We start from the raw sequence: 25,085 nt of genomic DNA on the forward strand, positions 1-25,085 counted from the left end.
CAACTCACAGAGTGTAAAGCAAGCTGCTGCTTCTTTTTTTTTATCCTCCCCTTCTAGGAAACAGTTGCTTTAGGACTGATTCTAGTAACCTGATACCACTTGATGTATTTTTGCTGGAATATGGAGCCTACATGAATTGCACCATAAGCAAATTTCTTTATAATGGAAGGATTGGGAAGCTGCAGCTTGGCAGGCCATTACACTGGTGTGGCTTTTTTAAGGTGGATTTTCCAGATCTTTTTAACAGATGATGTTGTAGACTTTCTCAAAGGGTATTAGGAATACGCAGTTACCATTGTTTTTAGAGCATCCCACCTTGGCTCCACATTTGGAAAATCCTGACAGATACTATTGTACAATCTGAAAGGAAAAGTTGCTGTTATTTGCACTTTCCAATGTGCCTAATTATGTGTCAGTGTTGCACAAACCCACAGACTCCTGCTGAAAAGTTAGGTCTTTCCTCTCATAAACTGGCAAAAATCCACAATGAGCAGCAAACCCAAGTACCATGTTCATTAAACCAAAGCATCATTCCTCTCTGGCTGGGACACTGTAGCTGAACTGGGGACTTCGATAGAGGATGGGCAGGTGTAAAGTGACTCTGCAACATGATGTGATGCAGGCAGGGGCTCTTCCAGTGCTGATCCTGAAAAGGAGCCAGAGCAGGACTTTAGGTAGGAAAATTTCCTCCCAGCTGAGCAAAAGCTGTTGTACACTATGGTTACAGTGAGATCAACCAAACCAGCTGGATCCACTGCACAGAGTGCATCCCAGGACTCTGGGCTGGTGAGAGCCTTCATGTCCTCTAACTGATGTCCTGAGACACTCAACACCTCCTGCTCTGCGAGGGGCTAGCACTGCCTGTCTCAACACATTAACAGCAGTATGGCCTTTGCCTCAGACCTTTCCAGGGTGCCAATGCTTTTGCTAAGGTTTCCTGACAGCTCTGAGAAAAACAATTCCTCATAAGGCCAAGACTTATTTCTGCTGTCAGTAGGAGATGCCATCCCTTCCTGCACAAAAAAAAAAAAAAAAAAAAAAAAAAAAAAAAAAAAAAAAAGAGTGGGAAACACTGGCCAGTGACTTAGGCATGGAAAGTGCTTTCTAGAGAGTTTAGGACTTGCATTGTTTGCCTGGCACAGGCTGAGGCACTGGGGAATGCTCTGAACTATGAAGACCATGCAAACTGTCACCACATTATCCCAACTGGAGAGCTCTGCTATAACTCATTAAAGCTCCCAGACCATTCAGACTTGATTTTGTTGTCATTACAGTATTATCTGTCCCTGAGATATTGCAGAGTAGTGCACCTTCCACCAGCTCTTCCTTTCACTGCAGCACATGACTGTGTGTTGCGCATGGCTGAGCTGTTTGTCTGGCTGTGCCACATGGGAATTTCTCCTGATAAGGTAAACCTTCATGTTCTGCCCAGAAATGGAGCCTGGCCCTCAAGAATGAAGGAAAGAAGGAGATTTGCACTTTGTTCCTTCCACTAGAAAGAATGCTGCCCAGTGGCCAGATTGAAGTAAACACAAGATAGGGGGTTGGAATGCAACTCTTGCCTTATCAGGTCTTGGCCTCTGCCTGAGGAGCTCTCTGTCATCTCATAACATTTATTACAGGCTTACCAAGCATCAGAAAGGGTTCTGGGTTTTGGGCTTCTGCTGCTAAATAACTTATGTGATGATGAATGAGTAATTTAAACTTACAGCACCTTGCTTCATTATCTCCAAAACTCTTAACAGGAATTTTACTGGGCTTTCTGGAGGCTCAGCATTCATAAATTGCCTTAAGAGTCTTTCCTGAAGTATTTTCTTGTTATGTGCAAATAGTGTAATAACCTCAACTTGAGATTATTATTCCAGAGCCAAGTGGTAAGCACCAAATTCACACTGTATGGGTTTGTCTGCCCTGGAATGGGGTGGCTGCATTGATGCTATGCTGCTGCTTTTTGCCTTGGTTTCCTCTAGGATCTGTGTAGCATAATTGCGGCTGTGAAAACTAGCTTTTCTTTTAGGGTAGTTTTTGGGTTCAAAGGCTTCAAAATAAGCAGATCGCCTGTTAAATTACTCAACTTACTTTTAAAAGATCTTTTAAAAAATAGTGTCAGAGGCTCCTTTTTAAAGAAATGGTTACAAGAAACTAAGCCATGTATCTTCACATAATAATTATGATAATTAGATCCTATCCCTTAGTCTTATGATTTAACTATTCAAAAATGAGGGTATAGCCTTACAAAAGCCCTTTTTAATACATTTTTAGAATATGTGGCAACCTGGTTTCTCCAGGCAAAAGACCATTTCTGCTGCTTTCTGACTGCTAAGGAGGAGCTGTTCTGTACTCACAGGAGGGATTTCCCTAAAACTCAGCACCTGGGGATCCCAGCCCTCAGACACTGACACTTTGTCCTATGGATTATCCAAACACCTCTGGCTTTGGGGGTTGCCCCAGCTCATCTCAGCTTGCAGGTATCCATAGCCACTATGTTTAGGATAAAGTTTTTTAATATTTTATTAGCAATTTCATAATCTGTAACCAAGAGGAGGTGGGTTTTGAAATTAATTTTTCAGATAATTATTTGTCTCCCAGATTCTTGAGTAATGGCTGCTTTGATTATATTTTCATAACAACTGCCTTGCTCTCTACAAGGACCAAAAAGTAGATGTCAGCCAAGAGGTACAGCCGAGGGGTGAAATGTCATTTCACTGTAGCTGTGCAGAAATCAGTTGCTGCAAATAGAGAAGAAGCCCAGCTTTTAGAGGGGCATATGTTGAAGAAGCCAGAGAGGCATTTGTCATTTCCATTTAAAGACAGATGAATTTTTGACAGATAACAACCCATTTAGGCTCTATATACCCCATGATAGCCAGAGTGTGAGTGCTTGGCAGGTGCTGTCTTTCCAGAGACTTTGCTTCAGGACAAGTGCAGTGAATGTTGGCATCTGAGAGGTTCATGACATTTTTTTAAGGCCATGAAACAGTTAAGTAAATGTATATATTTGTACACATGCACACATGCTTATGTATTCAATATACTCAAAGAGGTTGCAAATTTTTAGCAGAGGTTGTGCAACTGGGTCTGTATGACAGTAAATAAAATTATTAAGTTTTGAGTTTTTTTTATTTTTATAATTTTTATTAAACATTTTTAAAGGACCACCTTTAAAATCCCACTAAATGCTTGCATTTGCCTAAAATGGTTTGTTTCAGTAAATGAACATACCTGTGAATTGACTAAGTTTGTATATGGTGGTATAGGAGCATTTGTGTTTCTGTTTGCTGAGTTTTCACTCTGAGAAAAGAAAAAAAAAAAAAAAAAAAAGAAGAGGTATTTTCTCCTGGAAAAGATTCCTCATATACAGTTTTTTTACTAACTTTAATAAAAAGTCAAAGAAAATAAAACATTCAAGTCTCTTGACTGTTGCCAGCTCCTGCTGCTGCTATTTGTTTATAGTTTATTCCTTTATTTTTATTATTACTGACCATTTATTAGTACTGTAGTGGTGCCCAGATCTTCCCCATGATGATCGTAAGCGCACATACAAGTCTCATAAACAGAGGAGCTGATAGCATTTCTTCCATGAAGAATCCCAGCACACAGTCAGCCGACCTGGAGCCAGGAAGTGCAATACAATAAAATCACATCCAGGCTTTGGGGTACATTTATGAGCAAGCACAACCAGGAAGGGTTTGGAAAAACTGCTGGCGAAGACTCAGGTCTGCATGCTGTGGGGACACAATTTTATCCCTTCTCCTTGGAATAGAAAGGGGCATTTCTCAGACAAAATAAAGGCTTGTAGTCATCCTGCAGAAGTGGCCAGTGAGTGGGTTCTGGAGAAGGTATGTTCTGTACCTTTAGACTGTGGGTCTGGGGAATGTGAGCAGTGCCCCAGCAGCCCAACTGGGCATGAAATTTGGAGCCTGGCATCAGTAGATGCTGAGTTTGATGGCCACCCCACAGTGTGTCACCTCCTCCACAGGGACAGAAAGGACCTAGGCTGGAAAAGCAAGGTCCAGCTACTGTTCTGGGAGCCTGGGTACATTTCTTCCCTTGTGAGGGCTTCAGTAGGAGTCACCAACATGGGCTCTCAATAAGGGAGAGAGTTTGTGAAGGCAAGAACTGGTGCAGATTTGAAGCTTAAGCCAAAAAATGATAAGTCAGATAACTAGTTATACCAGTGGATAAAGTCTGGGAGGACTTTGAGAAGGAGAGAAGTGTGTGGACTTGCACTATTTTGGGAGTGTGGAGCGACTGAGAGAGGACTGATGAAATTTAATGGAAGGAGGGAAGATACCAGGTCCGCTGAGACTGGGAAGAGATTTCCTCACCTACTCACTTCTGTGTGACACAGCCTAGTTACTCGGAGGGAAGATAATCTCAGTACAGCAGAAATGAAACCTGTGATTTTTTTAAATACATAGAGGTTGGGAGGAAGGTTTGAAGAGGCTGTAGACACCCTCTATTAGAATACAGTAGCTATAAATGTTATAAAGTGGTTGAGTAGAAGGAATGCAGGTGTAAATGTCAGGACTGAGTAACATAGGAATCAGTGGTTTTGCAGTAAAAAAAAGTGCTGGGCAGGACTGTAAGGGCTCAGTTGGTACAAGTGGAGAAAGCCAGAAGTAAGTCTGAAGTTAGAGAAAATGATGGAGTAAAGAAACTAAGGCTGCTGGGGCACTGGAGTGAGATGAGGATGTTGAGATGCAGAAGGGTAGAGATCACAGAGCCCAGACATCTCCCAGTATAAATAAAAATAATTCCCTGGAAGCTAAGGGACTTGGTGTGGTGTTCATTAGGTGAGGACAGAGAGGGGATAAAAGAATAGGATGATGATGCACAAAAAAGATCTCTGGAACATAATTCATCTTTAAACCTGTTGGATAATGTCTGGCTTGGGCAGGCCTGTGCAGTCAGGGATACCAACAGGAGGAGAATAACTCCATGCCTGCTGGTGGTGAAGCTGGAGAGAATTAAGTGAGTTACTAACTATAGTTTTATGTCAAAAATGGCATAACATGATTCCTTTAATGAGCTAAACTGATAACTGGTAAGAACTGTTTATGGTTAATTCGATGTAAATTAAGCCAACAATAAGTGAAATATAAACAGGTATGTTATAAATGTTAATTAACACATTAGAAACATGAAAACAGTCATTGGCAAACAGAATTATAAATGTTGAAATAATGCAGTAGTTGCCGAGTGAGATGTAAATTAAGTCAAATGGACAGTCTCAGTGACAAAAACAGTATTTATCAGGTAATAAAACAGCATTCTGCAGTGGGCTTGGGAGGTCAGTACAGGCACTAGGAGACCAGTATTGCATTGTCATATATCAGATGTTTTGTTTCTAAAAATGCAATGATTCCTACTTCTTCATGCGAAAATCAAAAAATAGAACATCCATGTTCTTTCTGTGAAAGAAACCATATCTGCAAAATTCACCCCATAAAGTCTGAAATAGCATGGAAAGTTATCATGCTTTTTGATTCAATAACCTGCCTTGAGCAGGCCTAAAATGCATTGTTTACAACAACTATTGATACTATATTAAGGATGAAATCCAAGTAAGCTCAGCAGCCTATTGCAAACAAGGGTAAATAGGCATGTTAAACTTATTGTTTGTTTACAGTGGTTATATAGTGGCCTTGTAGCATGAAAAATGTGAGTTGTTGGAATGCATTTCTTTATGGTATGTTTCTTTTGACTCTTGGGAATTGTCCTGTGACTCAGATCATGCCCAATAAAGAAAAAGGCTCCACCTGAAGTATTGCTGTTGTCACATGGTATTTATGCTGCTGATAAACAGGAAAATGTTCGCTCAGCACTTTATTCTAAGGCCATTGTGAAGCAATACACAGTTTCTGAAACAGAACTAAGTGGCTGTATCCTGTATTTTAAGGCTAAAATCTGAAAAATTATGTGTGAGAGAGGAGTCTTTTTGTTCTTGTAATGTGTTTGCTGTCTTATCCCTTCCTGGCAGAACCAAGCTTCAGTGTGGGAGCTGCAATGCTGAAGTCTGGAGCTACGTTCTTAGCACTGTCTTCTATCTGGGGAGGGTTGTACCCTCTCACCATCCAACTAAGGTTTTTACATGGCCACTGTAAATACATTATCTTGCTGCTGTTTCCCATATCTAAATATTTATTCCTAGATTCTTAACTCAAGGAGCATCTGTCAGTGTTATCTTTAAAAACCCCATTGGGAAAGGAGAAAGAGCACTCCTTCTTTCTTACAACATGGCAGATTTATTCTTCAGAATAAGATCCTTCTGTGTATAATTTGGTTAAAAATAAGAAAAACCCTGAAGACAGAATGAATGAAGTTTCCTGGTTTGAAAAATACATTTTATATTCTGTATTTTTGAAGAGATTTTATTGCATCTTTTTTTCTGTTTGATTGTTTTGTTTTTGTTAGTGGAGAGGAATTCAAAGGAATGAAATTAAGCCTACGAACCAGTACCAGTAATCACATTAAACATGGGATAATTGAACTAGCAATTTCCCCCAGCTGTAGGCAGTTTGTGAACTGCCAGGCAATAAATCCACTGCCATCTACCACAGAAAGTACTGTTGCCTAGTTTCCCTTCCCTTTGCCTTGGGATTTACTTTGCAGTCAGTGGATTGTTTCAAATCCTTGCCTGCATTCACCATGAAGGCTGCAGTCCAAGTGCAGCTGAGGGTTTCCTCCTTTGCAATCACTGACCAGAGCCAGGCCTTTCAGTATTAAACATGCTTCAGGGGACAGGCTCAAAGAAGTGATCAGGTGCTGGGGAGCCTGCTCTATTGCTCAACTCAGAAAATAGGTCAGCTGTCCTTCAGCTGCCTTGAAAAAATATAAAGGGGGTGAGGAATAAACTTGTTTTTCTTTCTTTCTTATAAACATTGTTCCAAACCCAGAGGGGGGGAAAATATCCACTTCCTACAAGCTGTACAAATACTGATGTTCAGATTATAGGTTGTTTAATCTTTCTTCTGCTGTGAGTTCTCCACTCCTTGGGCTGTTAAGGGATGTGATTGCCTGAGCAGTGCTGGGGCAAACAGAAATGCTCTCGAAGCAGACCTGCTAATCCCCTAGAGCACGATGGTGTCAGGCCACTGCAATGCTCTGCTGCTACCACCTTTCTAAGCAAAATCACAACTCTGTAGAAAGACCTCCTTTAACTACTCTGACTTTAATTTCCTCACCAATCCTACAAATGGGGAGTGAAGGGGGAAGGGGTGTGATGTTTCCTTTTTTTTTTCTCCTTCTGTACAAAGAAAAACCTCTCTGTGAAAAAGAGTGCCTGTACTTGGCATATAGCATAGTAACATGAGCATAATAAACAAGAGTAGCTGTCCCCATAAATAATAAAAGGAATGTTTCTCCTCACATGGCAGCTTCTTAGAGGAGAAAAGGCAGGGAATAGGTAGCCCTCCTCTAATGTGCAACCTTGCAAACTCTAATCCCCACTTCTGTTGTTTTCTTTGGCAAGCCACCAGCTGGTGGAGAAGGAGGTACCTCTCTGCCCTGCACGCCCTTCTAACTTTTATTCTTTTTCTTATCTCTTATGCCTTGTGCCTGCTGGAAACTCAGAGGCTCCTTAAAAGCACAGTTGTATTTCTTCCCTCTGCCTGTGCGGTGTTTTATATTTTCATGACGATGAAGACATGCTCTGCTGGCAATGAACTTGGACTCATAATATCAGCATAGAGGTGAAAATAGACCATTCACAGCTTAACATCCTCCTGATTTACGTTCTTGCAGCAAGGGTGATGAGCTCTTGATACAAGTGAATAACTGTATCGTTGGAAAATGTTTCTGATGTTGTTTCAGCTGCTTAAGTAAAAACGTTAAGCTTTCTCACCATTAGGAACATGATTTAGTGGCATGTCAAGATTTCCCTTTTCTGGCCACTCAGTTCAAACTTTGAATATATTGTAGTTGGCTTCAGTTTTCAGAGCCATGTGTTAGCTACTGCAGTAGCTGAAAACGCATGCAAATTATCCCTTTATTCTGGCTGAGATTACGACATTAAAACAACAACAACAGAAAAAAGCCTGTGCAGAGAGTATCATAAATAATTTAGCTTAAGTGAATGCTGAAATTAGTCAAGGCACCGCATTGCTTGGCTCCAAGCAATCTATTTACAGCCAGATATGTAGAGTACCCTCTGGCCAAAGCCTAGGCTTACAAAAATGGAAAGCAGGAAAAACAATATGATCTTCTTTTAAAGAAGCATGTTGGAATGAGCCGCAGGGTTAAATATACCTAGACAGTGCTCTGTGCCATAGCTCCAGCAATCTTGGGAGAAAACAAACTGTTTATAGAGAGCCCTGAGCTGGGGAAGGAGATAATGAAATATGCTCGTGTATTATTGGCAAGTGCTCTGAATGGTACAGGCGAGCTAAGTGCATACAGTATTATCTTGCATAATTATTGGGTCACTGTACTGTAAACTAAGTGGCTTCTATACTTAGCCACGCTACTGTGCTCACTGCCTGATTAAGGACTAGATCCAGCTCTCTCTCCCATCAGGCTGTATTTACACTGTGCTCAAAGGATTGATTTGGTGCCTACTAGTTCTTCTTGGGTCCTTCATTTCTGAATAGCTGAGATGAACGTGGGGACAAGATAGCACTGGACATTTGTAGTCATAGCAATAGGGATGTTCCCACTGCAGCCAGGCACGATAGAGCCTTTCCAGGGAGTCCAGGGCTTGAAGACACAGTGAGGCAGCAAGAGGACAGACTCAAATAGATGACTTGGATCATTTTAGAGAGACAACAAGAACTGATGTGAACTATGGACCAGATTATTTCATAGCTAGCGCTGAGTTTGCACAGATCAGAAACTCCAGAACATCTCAGTTGGGGAGAAAGTATGTTTCTCACACATTTCTTTGAATGTGGTTATCATGTACAGGTACCACATGAAGAGGGACTTCTACCAGCACAGTACAGCAGATCAGGGAGCAGGTTATCTGCAGATTCATGGGTTGAAAGACAGCTCTGACAAGCAAAAGCAGCAGTCTGTAGAAAGGGGAAAAGTTGAAATAATTTCTTTATTATGGGTACTTTCAAAACCAGCCTCCTTAGCACATTTCTGAGTCCCAAAGTGACTGGTGAGTTGAAATTGTCATGGAGAATGGGGGGAAACCCAAGATAGCCCATGGCAATTACTTAGGCAGCAAAGTGTGTGTGTGCATATATATGTATGTGTATATATATATATATGTATCCTCGGAGAGCTTAGCAGGCTAGCTGAAATGACATACTACTGCGGTAAAATCAAGAAGAGAGGCTGTGAAAGCAAGGGATGAGAGAAGGAGAAGAAAAAAGAAACCAAGATTATAGACTGGGATGAGATGGAAACAAAAGCAAGGAACTGAGACAGAGAAATGGGAAGTAGAAAACACAGTGGGAAGAAATGAAGTTGAGAATAGAAGACAAATGGAGAGAGTGGAAAATGAAAATAAAATTAGTATTTTTGTTGTTTAAAGGAAGACTAGCAGCTTGAGCCTTGGGAAATACACAAGGTCAGATAATAAACAAAACTGAAAACCAGTGTAGAGAAAGTAGTGTGAGACATCATTGCACAACACTAACATGGCAAAGGAGATGAGAACTCTGTCCCGAGACACTAGTGGCAGTATTTACACTTACTGACAAGCAAAAAATGGGTTAGCTCTCACATCATTAAGATACATCTTTATCCCTTAAGCAATAGTACCACTTCTTCTAAATGCCTGTGCTGCACTGTGATAGGTCCCTCCTACTCTTTATTCTGAAATCCACAGTATAGACGTGAATACAGAGATATTTTTATATACCTGTACGATATTTTTATATACCTGAATCATCTGACATATTACTAATTCTTTCCAAGTCCTGGAGTAATACTGAATTTCAAGATCATGAGGCCAAGTTTAAAAGGTTCTTTCTAACTGCGTCTTCTTTCATTTCTGGTTTCATGGGAAAATGTAACAACAAACCCTAAACACGAAGGATTTCCTGTGTATACAGCCACTCTCTCCAAGGCAGTCACTGGGTCTATCACATTGGGACTGCTGCAATAGAGAATCTCCTCTGCCAGTCATGCCTGCCCTGTCAGTGATGTCCCTCATCCAAACAAGCAGACATGAGGAGACAACGGTCTCATGGAGAAAGAGGAGATGGTGAGTGTAGTAGATAAAGAAACTTTGACACATTCTTCACATCCAGTGAATCCCTAATGCCACTTTCATAGAGGGAAGAAAATTCAATAAGAGCCTAGTTTTATCAGTTCCACATGAAACCTCCAAATCTAGGTCAGATTCTTCTAACCATGTAGGTTTTAAGCTCTGTAGAAATATATTTTCCAAAGATTGAATTCTATTTGTGAACAAGGTAAAAAAAAAAAAAAAAAAGCCAAGATCTGACATAAAACCTTAGAAAAGCTTCATTAAGACCTTCAGCCTTCATATAACCATGTCAAGAAGCAGTGGAGATAGAGGTTTAACCCATTCACCTCTCTTCCTGTGCAAGCTGGGACAGGGCTCTGGACATGTACATAAGGAAATGGCTTTTGCTGCATGACAATGCACAGTGTGCTTAGGATCACCACTTACCATTGGGCTTGGACTGGCTGTGAACCTTGTGCATGGATATGGTGCTGTGAAACACTGTGGTAATGATGCTTCTATTTCTTTTTTTTTTTTTTTTTTTTTTTTTTTTTTTTTTTTTTTTTTGAGCTGAAGACTGCTGGTGTAGCCCTTAGGAGCACAAAAGTATATCACTTTTATGGCACAAAGGTTTATATTTCTGCTTTTCTGCTACAGTGAACCAGTCCACTTAGAGGAAGTGGCAAGTAGCTTTATTTCCTTGGATGTATTTACCTGCTTCAGAGATGGCAAGTTATGAAAGTTAGCTTGGTTTTTGAGACTGAGAGGTGTGGTTTTGAAACACTGTAAGTGAAGGATGATGTATGCTTACAAAAAGCACGTCCAAAGCAAGTTTTTTTGTGAGAACTGTTTGGCTTATTCACTTTTAAATCAGCAAAGTCTGCCTTACATATTTAAGATTAGGGGAAAACCTTACAATACCTTACTGCACAGGACTATTTGCCTTATTAATTCATGTTTGCCTCAGGTTTAAAACCAGAGCACTGAACAAGATTCCACTAGGGCTAGGTACATTTATTAGAAACTTACTGCAAGTCAGAAAATCTCACAGGAAGAACAACTTGGTGTTTCCATGAATAACCTTTTAATCTTTCCTTGTGGAGGGGTCAAGATGCACAGGAGCACCTTATGAATGGTAAGGTGAGGTCTAAATGAAGGTTCCAGTAAGCAGAAGTTATTTCTGGAGCTTTTATATCTTCAGTAAGCTCACACATGAAACAAGCTGCCCTGACTCAATATTATTTTCTTTTTTTCTGAATCCTTGTTTGGTTTGTTTTGTGGGAATTAAATTACACTTGCAATTCAAACCTGCAGTGTGTGCATGCAAGGTAGAGGGAGGCTGCTCTGAGGGAAAGTGTTATACACTCAGTAACCTTTTTGTATTTATTTGCTCAGCATGCTAGCTCTTGTGCTATTTGCTGGGAAGGAATGCCTACACAAAAGGCTATGATGTGGGTCAAATAAAAAAGCCTAGAATGTTTTGAAAGCCTCCTCCTTGACTTTGGACTGAAGGGATCTGTAGATTTTTTGACACATTATAAATTTGTGTTTACTGAAAAGAGAAAAAACCCAGCCCAGCAACCCCCCTCTGACTCTGGGTTTACATCTGTTGAAGTCTGTGCCAGACCTGGTTTACAGAATGTCAAGTGCTAATAATTCACAATAGATCCAAGAGAAAAGAAAACTTGAACTGCATTTTGGGTCAAAACATGTTGTTTTAAAGTCTAAAAATACTATGCAATTTGATCTTAATTAGAAGATCCAAGCTTACATCACATTGTTCCAACTCTTCTCCTAGAAACTTGAATGTAAACTTTGTGTTTAAATATAAACCCACCTCTGGGTCTGGCCTATTCTCTGTATTTATTTTATTTGCCAAGCTGCTGAAAAGGTCACATGCACAAAAATAATGCCCCGCTCCTAATCTTTTTAAGCTATTGACAGGGTAGTTAATGCAAAACACTTTAGAAATGGAAAGCAAACTATCTTTCTTTTTCCACAGTCCTTTTCTTTCACATTGATACATTTCTGGTTTTCTCTCTTAAATACTCTTTCTGGCCTTTGGTCACAGACACACCATTCTGTATGGGACATAGATACATGCTACAGTTTAGAAGTAACCTGGGCACAAAACTCTTCTTCTGACAAGATAAAAATCTTTCCTTATGAAGTCCTTACTAATACCAACAGAATAAGTTGGCATTTCATTACACACTCCTTGTTTTAATCCTATCTGCCTGTTTTTTATATGCTTCCTGAGAACTGGGGCAGGAGAACTTTGGGAATAGTAGATTGTGGGTTACCTAAAGTATCACCAAACTTGTGATCTAAATTGGAGCCCTGATGATGAAATCTAGCACTCAGGCATGTGACTTTGTGTCATTTTCTGCATGATGCCTTCTTATTTTTCCTGAACTTCTGTCTTCTGCATTTTCTTGGAAATTTTCACAGCCCAAAGTCCCAAGGATGAGCTTAAAGCCACCTGCAAGATTTATGCTTATTCTTTTGGTTATTCATTTAGCTGTGGATCAGATCTGAACTATCCAGCTGCTCCTTGGAAGAACTGAGTTTAGGGTATCCACTGGGGACTGGACCCTGCACTTTGTGGCACCACCTGTGGCTTAAAATCCCTGCTGAGTGCACATCAGCAAATGACCTGGGAGGCAGGAGAAGCCAAGGTGATACTGCCACATTCTACCCCACCTCTCTTCTGCAGTTCCTAGACCAAGTAAAAAGTGCAGCTCCTTTGATACAATGCCACATCGAAAGGAAAAGTGTAAAACTTTACTAAAGTGGAATTTGATGAACCATCCACAAAACACACCTGAGGAGGCCTGGGAATTTCTGATTTTTTAGTTCTGCTAATTTTCTAGTCACCTGCTCAGGGTGGCTGCCAGCTGAGGTTCTACACTGGTACTTCCTCATAACCTCAACCTGCATTCACCTGGTGAGTATCCCTGGACATTTGGAAGGTTTGATTTCACATGGATACACTGAATTCAGCACAGCAGTGCCAGACCCACTTTTCTCAAGATTTTCTGGTCTGTGGATCTGCTGGTATGGATTTCCAGTGACCATCTTCTAGCAAGGTGAATGGACCTCCTTCCCTCTTCATTTCTCTTTAGATACAAGTTGTTTTGGGGCAGATAAAGCTATCTACACATGGTAAGGTGAGCTGTGTTGTATGTTTTGAGGGAACATCCAGAAAGTTGATTCTGCTTACAGTAGCAGGTTCAGGACAGGCATTAAGGGAGTGGCAAGGGAGATTAGATCATAGATTAAAGATTAAGTAAGTAATGCAAGATTTAATAAGCATGAGAGTAGTAACAAAAATTGCCAGATTCGGAAGCTTTGGAGCCTCCCTGGTAACCAGGGTGCTAAAATGGCTTAAACAGAAAGCCTGTGAGCTGCTTTATTCTGCTCTAGTGGAATACACAGACTTATTTTGTACTTGTTGGCCTATTTTATACTTATTTTCTGTGGATCAGGCACAGAAAATGCTCAAATGCAGATTCACTCTTTAAAGCATCCTACAATGTTTTGTTTATTCCTGTACTTTACCACTGCAAACTTGATCATCTTTGCTGGCGTTTTGAGACTCCACAGTTGCTCTACTCTCAGCACTGCCTGATAACAGGAGATTTGTGAAGACATCTCTGTGCAAAAAAAGAAGGGAGTGGACAGAAACAAACTTTTCACAGTGACTCAGAATTATATCAGTGGTATGTCTAGGGAGAAACAGATTTTAAAAGCTCCTGTGGCCTTTGGAACAAACTGGGAGGGGGAGGAAGCAGTGTTCATTTACATTGTATAGTCTTAATTTTTAAACAGAGAAAGAGAGGTGTATTTAAGGAGGGAGAATTATGTATTTTTCATAGTGATACTCTTTTTACTACCAGTAGTTCTAGAATTTCCATTAGAGAGAAAAATAACAACACTGCCAACCACAGAGATTAAAGAAGAAGCCAGTGGAGAGAAAAAGATTTTTTAAAATAGGGCAGTGATGACAAAATACCAAGGCTCACTGACAGCATTGTCAAAGCTTAAAATTATAGCTAATGATACAGTAGTGGCTGTCTGACATCTTAAAATACCACAGCACATAGACTTCTCACTGCATTTGCATTTTCCTTCTTCTCTAGAGAGCAACAAACTTAAACTGATTCTGCTGCTAGGTAATCACAGCCAGTGTAAAATAATTATCTCAGACTATAGCATAAATTGGATCAGGTGATCCCCTGTACACTTTGTTATCAGCCTGCTAGGAGCAAATATAGCCCAGTAGTATCAAAAGTCATTAGTTCAAGTCAGGACTTGGGTGACTGAGCAGGTGGAAGTTCTACATGTCAGATGGAGGAAGCTTAATGCAATATTGAGTAGCAGTTATATAAACTCTGCTAGGGTGTTACTGCTCCTTTACAGAGAAGCAAGCTGCAGAGGTTAGGGAGTTTGAAGTGGTTAGAAAAGTCAGTTAGTCCATAGCCATAAAACTTCTCCTAAGGTTTGGCTGGATTCAAGTTTTATCAGCAAATTGTTGCTAAAGAAGTACTTTTGTAAGCTTCTTTGCCTGCCTCTCTACCTGAAGGCAGGCTAATTTGCACCACAGTGGTGTTCTCTCTCTCCCACCATCAGTTGGCACTGAACTGTAAATGGGATTGAGATTTACCATTCATTCAGGGTTTGCTGTGAATCTCATCTTGGAGCATCCACTTCTGTGCATCTGATCCACAAGGAGCTGGTACAGCCAGCCAGTGCTGTGGTACTGCTCTGCCTCAGGGTGAAATGCAGTGCCAGCCTGGGGACCACAGCTCAGGCATCACCTCTGCCAAAACCCCTGACACTGGGCTTTAAACACGAAGTCTTTCTTCATCCTTCCACTTTGGGTGCCAAGGAACCATGCAGTAACTCAGCTACCAGGTGGGATGCAGGAGGCCCTACATGAGAATTTCCTGTAGTGGCATGGGTGATCAGAGCATGCATGTAGGAATGACTTGGACCCTCTCTGGCTGAGGAAGACTCCACATGCTAGTTGGTTCCTTTCTGGGGAGTGCTGTAGGCTGCTGCACAAAATGTAGCTGGTGTCCACTGGTTTAAATAAGTGCCAATAACCAACATTTTGAGGAGCGATAGTGCATGGAAACAAGTAAAGGAAGTAAAAGTAGAGGTAAAAAGTTGTATTACCTCTAAGCTACTGAGAAATACACAATTTAAGGAGAAGGGTGTTTAACACTGAGAAATGAAAATGGGAACACCTGAAATAGCTGCAAAGTTTAAAACTTGAACATGCTCATTTGAAGGGTGGGGCAGAAATAATACAATAAAATAAATAAAATAAATTTGAAGAACTAGCACATGAAATAGAATCTAGAAGGAAAGATTTTGAATAAGAGGCTGTGACTTGGTCAGATAGTAAGGAAAGGGCATAAATAGCAAATATTTCCCTATGATTAGGATGAAGCAAGAATATAATGTATGTAAGTAGTTGAATACATTTATCAGATCTCAATTTGTAAATATTGGATGAAGTATAACCAAAGATATTGAGAAAAAATTAAAATAAGATGCAACATTTTCTTCAGGAATAGATTATATCATAGTGATGAGATATATGTCTTTACCACTGGTAAAGTTCTTCTTGCTGACAAGGAAAGCATTAGACTGAAGTGCTTTGTATGTCAAAAAAATGCATCAAGGAAAAAGAAATTAATGTATTAAAGATGAAAATTAGTAGGAAAAAACAAAAGGTGGCTAACGGACCAGCTGAAGAAGAGACAAAAATAAAATTAACCTTAAACCAAAGACTGGTTAGAATTGCTATCTCCCTCTCTGGTGGACAGAAAGTTGATATTTAACATAAAAGTCAATGCTGGCACAAGAATGAAGTAGCACAAACTGCCCTAAACAAATATACTTTGAAAACCCCAGAAATTTTGAAACATCAGAGGAAAGGAGAACAGCTGCCCAGTCAGTATAATGGAAGTAGCATTTTAAGAAAGAACTTTGCAAACATATTGAAGATTGATAAACTGTAGACTGAAAGTCTGACTCTGATAACAGGGACACAGTCTTGGTGACCCAGAAGATCCTTTCCAATCCTTTTTTAATGGACTGGAATACTTGTCAACCTGTCTTCTTACTGATAATGCCTCAGACGATCATTTCTAATACCAAATAATACTACAAAATGAAGGGATTTGTTCCTTCATCACTCTTACTCTGAAAGAAGATGTAGAGAAGAGTATAACCTTTTGTGAACCATAGGACTCCATAAGAATGCACTTTTTTTTTTCTGTTCACATTGGACACTCTTTTTTGCACATATCTAACATGGTAGTGTTTTACAGAGATAAAGGAGATGATCACAAGTTATGATAAACTAATTCAAATATTTGCATTTTAAGTACACATTTTTATTGTATAACCAGAATCGCATGTAATAGAAATAGGCCTGGACTTAGAGAAGCAATTTAATTTATTCCCTAAGGCATGAACTATACCCTCCAGCATTCCCAACATGTTTGTACTGTAAGTTTTTTGTAGATATCTCCAAAGGCGGAGCTGTGTGAACTACTCCAGCTTTTGCAATGCTTTTGTTGCACTCGCTGTTTAGAAAGGTTTGCTTAAGCAACTGCTGAGCAAGGCAAGATTACTTTCTGTATTTTCTTGACTTTTCTGTATTTTACTGACTTTTTTCTGTAAAGCCTAATATGAGATTGCTTACTCTACAGTTCTTCATGTTTTAGAAAGGGATCGTTTCACAAAGATGAGAGCATGGATCAGCCAGGCACTTTTGAAACAAAGAACTGAAACAAACTAATGTGAGTGATGAGCAAGAGCTGGTCCTTAGTAGAAATGTTTTAAAGAATCTGTTAAGAAGAAGGAAAACTCCACACAATTAAAAGGCAGAGGTTTTGAGTTTTAAAGGGAAACACAGAAGCACAAATAACAAGGACTGTTGTTGGTTGATAAAATTCAATCTCAGATTTCTGGAACTTAGTCAAGGGAGAATACCCTGGTAGAAATAAGCCAATAAATATGAGTAGCATATTTAATTTGTTTTCCATGTATTGGAAACTAAAGGAATTCTAGTAGTAGTAGTAATTTTTTCTAGTAGAAGGGAGAAATGTTACATTGAGAGTATCATGGAAGAAAAAAAGTGTTCATGTAATGGAACTGTTATGTAATTTGAAATAATGCAGTGGTGCATTTGACCTACTACTCAGCTTTTGCTGATGTTGAGGTTAGGGGGTTCTGTGTTTTCAGGTTGTTTTGTGTTGTACACATGACAAAAGCCAATAGCTCCATGCTCCCAGTGTGCTTACATTCGACCAGGTTTTCTTCATGCGATCCAAAGAACCCATTTTGCAGCAGGGGGAAGGACCTAGCCTTTGCCCAGGTTAATTCTGCTGCTGTTTGTGGTTTTGGGAAGGTTTTTCTACAGGTACATCTGTCTGTAGCAAATCAGCTGGTCGCTGTGCTGTCCTATGTGCTTGCCTTTCAATTAAGGCATTTCTAATGTCTGCAAGTTAGGTGCCCTTGACAGCTACTTTTTTTACCACAGGAATAAGTAAATAATTTAAATGTAGGCATCTTCCTGCAGAGTTAAAATACAGGAATTACAATCCTCAATAAATTACTTTATTAACAGTATTTCAGGCACTACACCTGACAGAAACCTCTTGCTTACTTCTAATCTGTTTTTACCATAAAGATACGACAATGCTCCCTTTACCTTGCCAGGGAAGGAATTATAAACAGTACTTGCTTTAGATCACATGCAAGTAAGTGCTGTGCATTGTGCAATGTGATTAAAAGACACATGGTACAGCTTTCAGTATCTGTTGATCACTCTTAAGACAGGTATCTTTAAGGCACCTGTTGCCACCATAGTCCAAGTACTGTGTGTTGAGTAGAGACATGAAAGAACTCTGCTCATAAAATTATCCTGGTGAATGAGGGCTCTATTTTGAGATGGGCTGCAGAGCCAGCTGTGGTTGTAGCTGTGCACCACAAACTGCTGCTTGGTACTTCCTGCAGCTTTGTGTTCCTGCCTCATCTTCTGCACAGGTTGTCATAAGGCAGGTGGAAGGGTTCCTGCTTGCACGGGGTGATTTGGAATAGCATTGCAGCCAGGATGATGCTCTGAACAGTTTTGCCCAGTAATGCCTGGAGTAAAGCCATGAACACAAGACCTCACTACAATCTATGCTAGTCATCTCCACAAGGGCAAGGACTAAGAGCCTTCAGATTTACATTTGAAATGCTCTCCTAGCTAGCACTAAACCAGGAATTAGTGCTCACAGCACTGCTGACTTTTGTGGAGTTTGTAAAGTCTATTATTTGTTTAAAACACACAGTAATGAGGCCTCTTAATATGCACAACTAGTTTCTCAAACAAGGTGGGTTTTTAAACTACTTATATTTCCTTTCCCTTTAAGTATCAAGCTTAAAAGTTGTATGAACTTAATACGTAGCCAGGTAACCAGAACAGAAGGCATCTCTGCTAGCTACATTACAGTGACACTGGAGCTCTGCTCAGCAAGATGTTTTAAGAGTGCATTTGAACACAGTGATTATCTGATCTGCATATTTAGAGGCAGGACACTGGATTATCTGAAGATGTAAACTGATACTGCAGTTTTAGATACCGCAACTCTATTTCAATAGCTATTTTCAGCCTAATTTCAGTGCCTAGAAGTCATATCACCACAATACTGCTAAAAGTACTTTCCAGTGTGATACATTTTTTCTTAAAGATTTTAACAACTTATTGCTGTTTCAAAATTATCTACTTTTTAATGTTTCTCTAGGAATTGTTACAAATCCATACGAATAAAGGGCACTGTTTCTTACTGTTCTCGATTTGAGAGAGACAGCTGCAATACAAAACACCTTACAGGAAACGTAGGTGTGCTATCTGCAAGCCAACTCCTTTATTGCAATGCATGGCATTTTAATGCTGCACACTATTATTTTATTGCATCATTGACAATTGCATGTTCTTTCATTTCAACAAAAAATTACATACTGTGCTACAATTTTTTCTCCTCCCTTTTACAACATTTCTATTGGATTCCACTCTGAAATTATACCAGGTATTTTTTTTTCATCACTACATTGCTTCAGGGTGACTGCATATATATAATTTTCTTTGATAATTTATCATACCTCAGAGAAGCAGAGAGTACTTGTAATTAAATTGTCCAGTTACACGGCCATGTGGTCTATGTAATTCTTTTTTTGAAGCTGCGTTATCTAAACTGCGGTTATGAGAAAGACTGTAGATTAAATTAGATTAAATCACAACTCAAAAGTAATGATTTATTAATTCTTAAACTAAAAGTTGGATAAATTAAATTAATGTTTTATCACAGGTGAACAATCAAAAGGCAGCTAATCATTTAGGACATCTTGACTTACATATTTTAAAACTCGCCTCTTGTGCAGCACATGTGTTACTTGTTCTTTATACAGGTACCTTATGAGTCTCAGCTGCAGCATTGTAACACCATCTCTTAACTGTTTTCCACACCTGTTTTTATTTTGTTGTGATATTCCTTTGGTTTTTTATTTTTTCAGGGTTATGATAATCATAATCAAAATAATAACTAAAACCTACTTTCTTTTTTGAGTCTTTTATTATATTTTGGAGTGTCTTCTCTCCTATGTAAGCTGTTGCATAAAAGCTAGTTTAGATATAAAACTACTGATTTTTAAAATCCCTAAGTTTCTATGAGTACAAATCATACTTGAAACACACGAATTACTTGAATACTTATTGCCTCAAAAACACACAGGTTCTTTGACAATTTAATACATGCATTGTTTTTGTAGACCTTCCTAATTCAGAACAAAAATTTTTGCATTGTACTGTAGCAAGATTTCCGGATAGAAATGCTATTCCTAAAAATTAAACTGACACTTTCTAAATAAGAAACATAGTCTGTTTATGCTGTTGGGCATCAAGTATTTATAAACAAGCTGAAAAATTACTTATAAAAAAGTTTCTAACGGCAGTTTAAATCTTCTCTTTTTCTTTTTTTTCTGAGGATGATGGTCTCACTAAAATAATTTACTGACAATTATTTTAATCAATAACAGTTCAATGCATGTACAAATTTCAGATTACTACTAGGTATTGGATTTTGGTAGATAATTGAACCAGATAAGACCTCTAAGGTTCATTGCACATAGTTCTATGATGCTGCAATAATACATGTTTATTACATTTCATTACATTTTTAAACTAGTTTTCACTCACCATTACTGTTGGAAGACTATTTCAGAACTTAATTTCTGTGATTAGGAACTTATTTCTGCTTTACTGCAGAGTGTTGCCTACTACAGGGACTAATTCTGATGAAGATTAACTGAAATGAGTAGGAGTTTTGCTTGGAGAAGGGCTGATGATTAAACTTTAAAATATGTTATGCATTAGGAAGCTCCCAAACTGAGATCTCAACTGGTGGGAGTTTTTATGGTTCCATTACTACAGCTCTTTTAAACACACAACGCTGAGTTAACTGTTGGTGAACCTGAATTGTCATTCCAGCCATGTCGTACCTTAGCCTGCTCCCCACGGCTGGTTTCTTTTGCAGGTCAGCACATCTTAGCTTGGCTGCCCAACTTGACTAAGCAGCAACATTGCTGCTGTTGCCAATAAATGAAACTTTCCTTTCCCCCACACTCTCAGTCAATGTGCAGCTGAGTGCTAAGGCTCCTGTGCAGTCCTGTCTCAACACAAAACCTGCACAATTCCAATTTGTGTTCTGGTCTCCTGCCCATCAGTAGCAGATGCCAGCCATACAGCAGAATTGAGACATGACTCATATGTGTCATTATTCCCCATGATATTATGGATTGCACAGTGCTTACGTCCAGCTGAACAGGTGGCACTGGGGTTTGCTAGAAGTGTGTCATTTTAAAAACTATTATAAACTTTAACCTGATTTATGGTATCTGTATACAATACTGCAGAAATCAACACAGGACCTCAGAAGAGTTGGTGAAGAGTTGAATTTTGAAGAAAAAGCAACGTCTGACATAAGTGGTAGGAAGAATGGATTTTTTTTTTTAACAAACTCTACTAATTAGTGTCTCATAACTGTCTGTAAGGATTACTGGAGAAAACATTCCTTTGGAGCTATTTTTCTTATCATTTCATAAGTTTCATTACAGTTCAATTTCATTACTGTTTAATGTTTGTTTGTTCTGTAGGGCACTGGGACCATGACCAATTCTTCCCTGAGCAGTGGGCCTTGTGAATAAGACATGAAAAGAGGATTGCAGATCCTGAGTGGTAAAATCGAATTAGATCAGGAATTTACTAGCAGTGGAGTGATGAAACCTGCTTTTCATGTGTCTCAAGGCTGGTGTTTCCAGTGGATTCCCTCATGTGTCATAAGGGTGAGATAAGATCCATCTTCATTCTTCCCTTTTGTAAGGATAGTACTTTCAGCCCAGACACTTATTTTCTGAAAAAGTTCCAAACTAGAAACGTGTCTATCTGAAACTGTTCAATGGGCTCTGGGGCTGTAGCTGGCAATGCAGAACGAGCACAAACACCTGCAGGCTGTGCACTCAGCAACCTTGGACCTTTGGAAGACTGGCTATAAGGACAGAGCTACTAAAGATCAGTAAAGGGCCTAATTTGAAAACAAATTATGTTATCTTCTGAATGAAGGTTTTTCCCTTTGAAAAGGCAGCAAATACGTTGCACGTGCATTGCTTGGTGATTCGGGTGTGAAGCAATGCTAAAGGAGTAGATGACACTTATTGTGGAAGTCTAACACATTTTCTGTGTGAGGCTATTAGTGAGAGGGATGCTGGTACAGCTCCACTGCTGCTGGGAAGTACCTAAGTGTTAATGCACAGTCCTGCTGTGACTGCTGGTGCCTCAATATACAGAATCACAAAATCACAGAGTGGGTCAGGTTGGAAGGGACCACAGAGGTTCATCTAGTCAAACCTCCCTGCTCAAGCAAATTCATCATAGAGCACATGGCACAGGATTGTGTCCAGACACTTCTTGAACACCACCAGGAGGGAGACTTCACAAACTCTCAGGGCAAGCTGTTTCAGTGGTCAGTCACCCACATAGTATAGACGTTCTTCCTCGTGTTCAGGTGAAACTTCCCACACACCAACTTCTGCAAATAAAACTGGCGAAGGATTTGGAGCACAAGTCCAATGAGGAGCAGCAGTTGTTTACTCTGGAGAAAGGGAGGTTTACCACACTTTACAACTACCTTGAATGAGGCTGTAGATAGGTGGTGGATTGATCTCTTCTCCCTGCTAACAAGTGATAGCATAAGAGTAAATGGCTTCAATTGCACTAGTGGAGGTTTAAATTGGATATTAGGAAAGATTTCTTCAGTGAAAGTGTGGTCAAGGATTTGAACAGGTTGCTCATGGAAGTGACAGAATCACTGTCGCTTGAAGTTCAAAAAAATGTGTAGGTCTGCTGCTTATGGACAAGGTTTAATGCTGGATTTGCGAGTGATAGTGATAGTTAACAATTGGACTCGGTTATCAAGAATTCTTTTCCAACCTGTATGATTCTATGATCCTTGCTCTTAGGGATGCACTGTTCTTGAACTTGGAGGAAGTAGTGCTTGAATATTGACTAGCTGTGTTCCCTGCAGGGATGGTTCCCATGGGATTCTTCCAAGAAGGTCACTGAAAGTTAGCTCTCCTGAACTGCAGGGTTGCATTCTTACTTGCTGCCCTTACCTCCGCCATGCAAGATACTCAATCTCATGGTGGCTGTAGCCAAGGCTGCCCCCAGCCCTCACATCTGCAATAAAGACTTCCCCGTTTGTCAGTACATGGTCGAACAGCTCACCATTACTCGTTTTTTCCTCCACCACCTGTGTCAGGAAGTTGTGACCAACAATTTCCAGAAACCTCCTGGACTGTTTGTGCTTTGCCATGTTGTTCCTCCAGCAGATGTCAGGGTGGTTGAAGTCCCCCACAAGAACCAATGCCTTTGTGACTGCTCCCAGCTGTCTGTAAAAGGCCTCACCTACTTCCTCCTCATGATCAGATGGCTTGCAGCAAACACCACACAGTCCCACCCTTACCAGTCTGCTCTTTAAACTCAGTCTATAAACTCCTGACTTGCTCATCATCCACCTAAGACACAGCTCGATTCAATCCAAGTATTGCCTTGTCACATAGAGGGCAACTCCAGCTCTGCCCCTCCCAGGTCTGGATTTCCTGAAGGGTGTGTGGTCCTTCGCGCAAGATAGAGCAGCTCTGAACAACAACAGATAGCCCTGTGCTTTAAATGCCAAAGAAGCAAATAGCTACACTAGAATTCATACTTTGCCCCACTGTGTTGCTAGCAACAGAAAGGTTTTGCTGGAAAAATTAAAATTGGCGAAGACACAGTCTGGTAGAATTGTATTCCTTCTGGTTTTGAGAATGATGTAAGTTCTCTTTAAAGGATAGACCTACAACATCAAATATTCAGAGAGGTTCTTAGCATAAAAAATAAATACACACCAGTGCACAATGCATACAAGAGAATTAGTTAGCTGACATTTATAGTATATATGCAATTACCTGAACTTGAATGAGACAATTCAAGTGCATGTGTGTAATGAAACTGTGTTTAAAAAGCTTGGCCTCCTGTCAATCTTCTTCTCCAGGGAACGCAATGGTATATCTGGAACAGCCAAGCTGTTACTAAACAGTGGAGAAATGGCTTTTGAAACTTGTGCTTGCAAAAAATCTTTTTCCTTGATGTGCAAATCAATTTGCTTTTGGGGGTGCAAGGATGCAAAAAAATGTTTTTCTTCAAATGGAATTTTCTTAAAAAGTGATTCTGTAGCAGACTAATTAGTATATTATCTAAAATGTTTTGTTTCACACCTGATTTCTTTTCTAAATGTATAAATACCAGCTAGTGTTTTAAAGCTTCTGTAACTGTGAATGGCTCTGCTGTCCCTCACTGCAAGCTACGTTTTTATTACTTCTTCCCAAGAAATTTATTTTGCTGACATAGGCCCTAATCCAGTAAAGTGTTAAAACATATGCTTAATTTTAAGCAAGTTGAATAAAGCCAACAAAACTTTCCTATGCCTAAATCTAAGTACAAATTTGTGTTTGGCTTAGCTGGGGTTATAGTTTCTGGGTTATGGTCTAGAGGGCTTTGTGTGTTTTGCAGAATGGATGCCCTCCCGAAGGAAGAACATATTTTTGTGGAGTTTTAAGGTATTTTGTTACGTATCAGAAGATCTTGAGATGAAAAAAGTGCCAACAAGTGAACACTAAAATTTTTGGAGATGAATGCACTCCTTTAAATATGTATGCCATGCATCTCCTAACAAACTTCCCACAATTTCATCTTCTTCCACTATGTGACAATGTAGTGGCTGAAAACAGGTGCAGTGGTAGCTGATTGTTTTCACAAATGATTTCTGTCTTTTCTGTGTTGGTTTTCCTAATTTTATTAAGAATTTTACCTTGGAAAAGAGGTGATCTTTCTTCATGCTAGTGAGCTGATGATTTGGAAGTTTAGTATTTCCTAATATTTTGTCATGTGATACTGAAACACTTTTAATTGTGGATGCACACAAGTGATCTTTTCCCACAGAAAGGGTGAAACCACAGGAGATTATGACTGAAATGCAGCCCAATTTGGAACTCAAAAGTCACACAAGTATAACAGGAACTTGAGGATTCTGATGCAGTAGCTAGGGGAAAACTGGTTACATAGAGAAATGTATTCCCACAATTTTCACTTCTGCTGGCAATCTCAGACAGACGTAGGACACAGTGGACCTGGAATAAGCTGTCTTCTCCTTACAAGGGCTTGCCTAAGACCCAGAAGGAAACAAACCAGTACAGTGCGTATATAAACTTGCATGATTAATTGTTTTGTTACACCAGTGAGTTTTCCACTCAAAAGGGGGACCCAGTACCCTCTTCTTAAAACAGA

General features: G+C 39.7%; 1 protein-coding gene and 1 long non-coding RNA gene across 4 annotated transcripts in view; one reads left to right on the plus strand and one right to left on the minus strand.

Moving 5' to 3' along the window:
• The first annotated feature begins 13,100 nt into the window (after positions 1 to 13,100).
• On the plus strand, positions 13,101 to 21,802 carry LOC137471006 (uncharacterized). 3 transcript variants are annotated; one of them, XR_010997349.1, is made up of 6 exons: positions 13,101 to 13,230; positions 13,739 to 13,863; positions 16,885 to 16,959; positions 17,253 to 17,381; positions 21,119 to 21,191; positions 21,359 to 21,802. It is a non-coding gene; the product is annotated as an uncharacterized lncRNA (long non-coding RNA). The 3 variants fall into 3 exon arrangements; XR_010997350.1 differs by having other exon boundaries at positions 17,256 to 17,381; XR_010997348.1 differs by lacking the exon at positions 17,253 to 17,381.
• The window catches only part of WDR64 (WD repeat domain 64), a 259,862-nt gene continuing 253,816 nt past the window's right edge, over positions 19,040 to 25,085 (minus strand). Inside the window, exon 26 of the mRNA XM_068184943.1 lies at positions 19,040 to 19,080. Within this exon, the coding sequence (XP_068041044.1) occupies positions 19,055 to 19,080 (26 nt within the window). The 3' untranslated portion in view covers positions 19,040 to 19,054. The remainder of the gene's footprint in view (positions 19,081 to 25,085) is intronic.

Source organism: Anomalospiza imberbis, chromosome 3 (assembly GCF_031753505.1).
Source record: "Anomalospiza imberbis isolate Cuckoo-Finch-1a 21T00152 chromosome 3, ASM3175350v1, whole genome shotgun sequence".
Lineage (NCBI taxonomy): Eukaryota > Metazoa > Chordata > Aves > Passeriformes > Viduidae > Anomalospiza > Anomalospiza imberbis.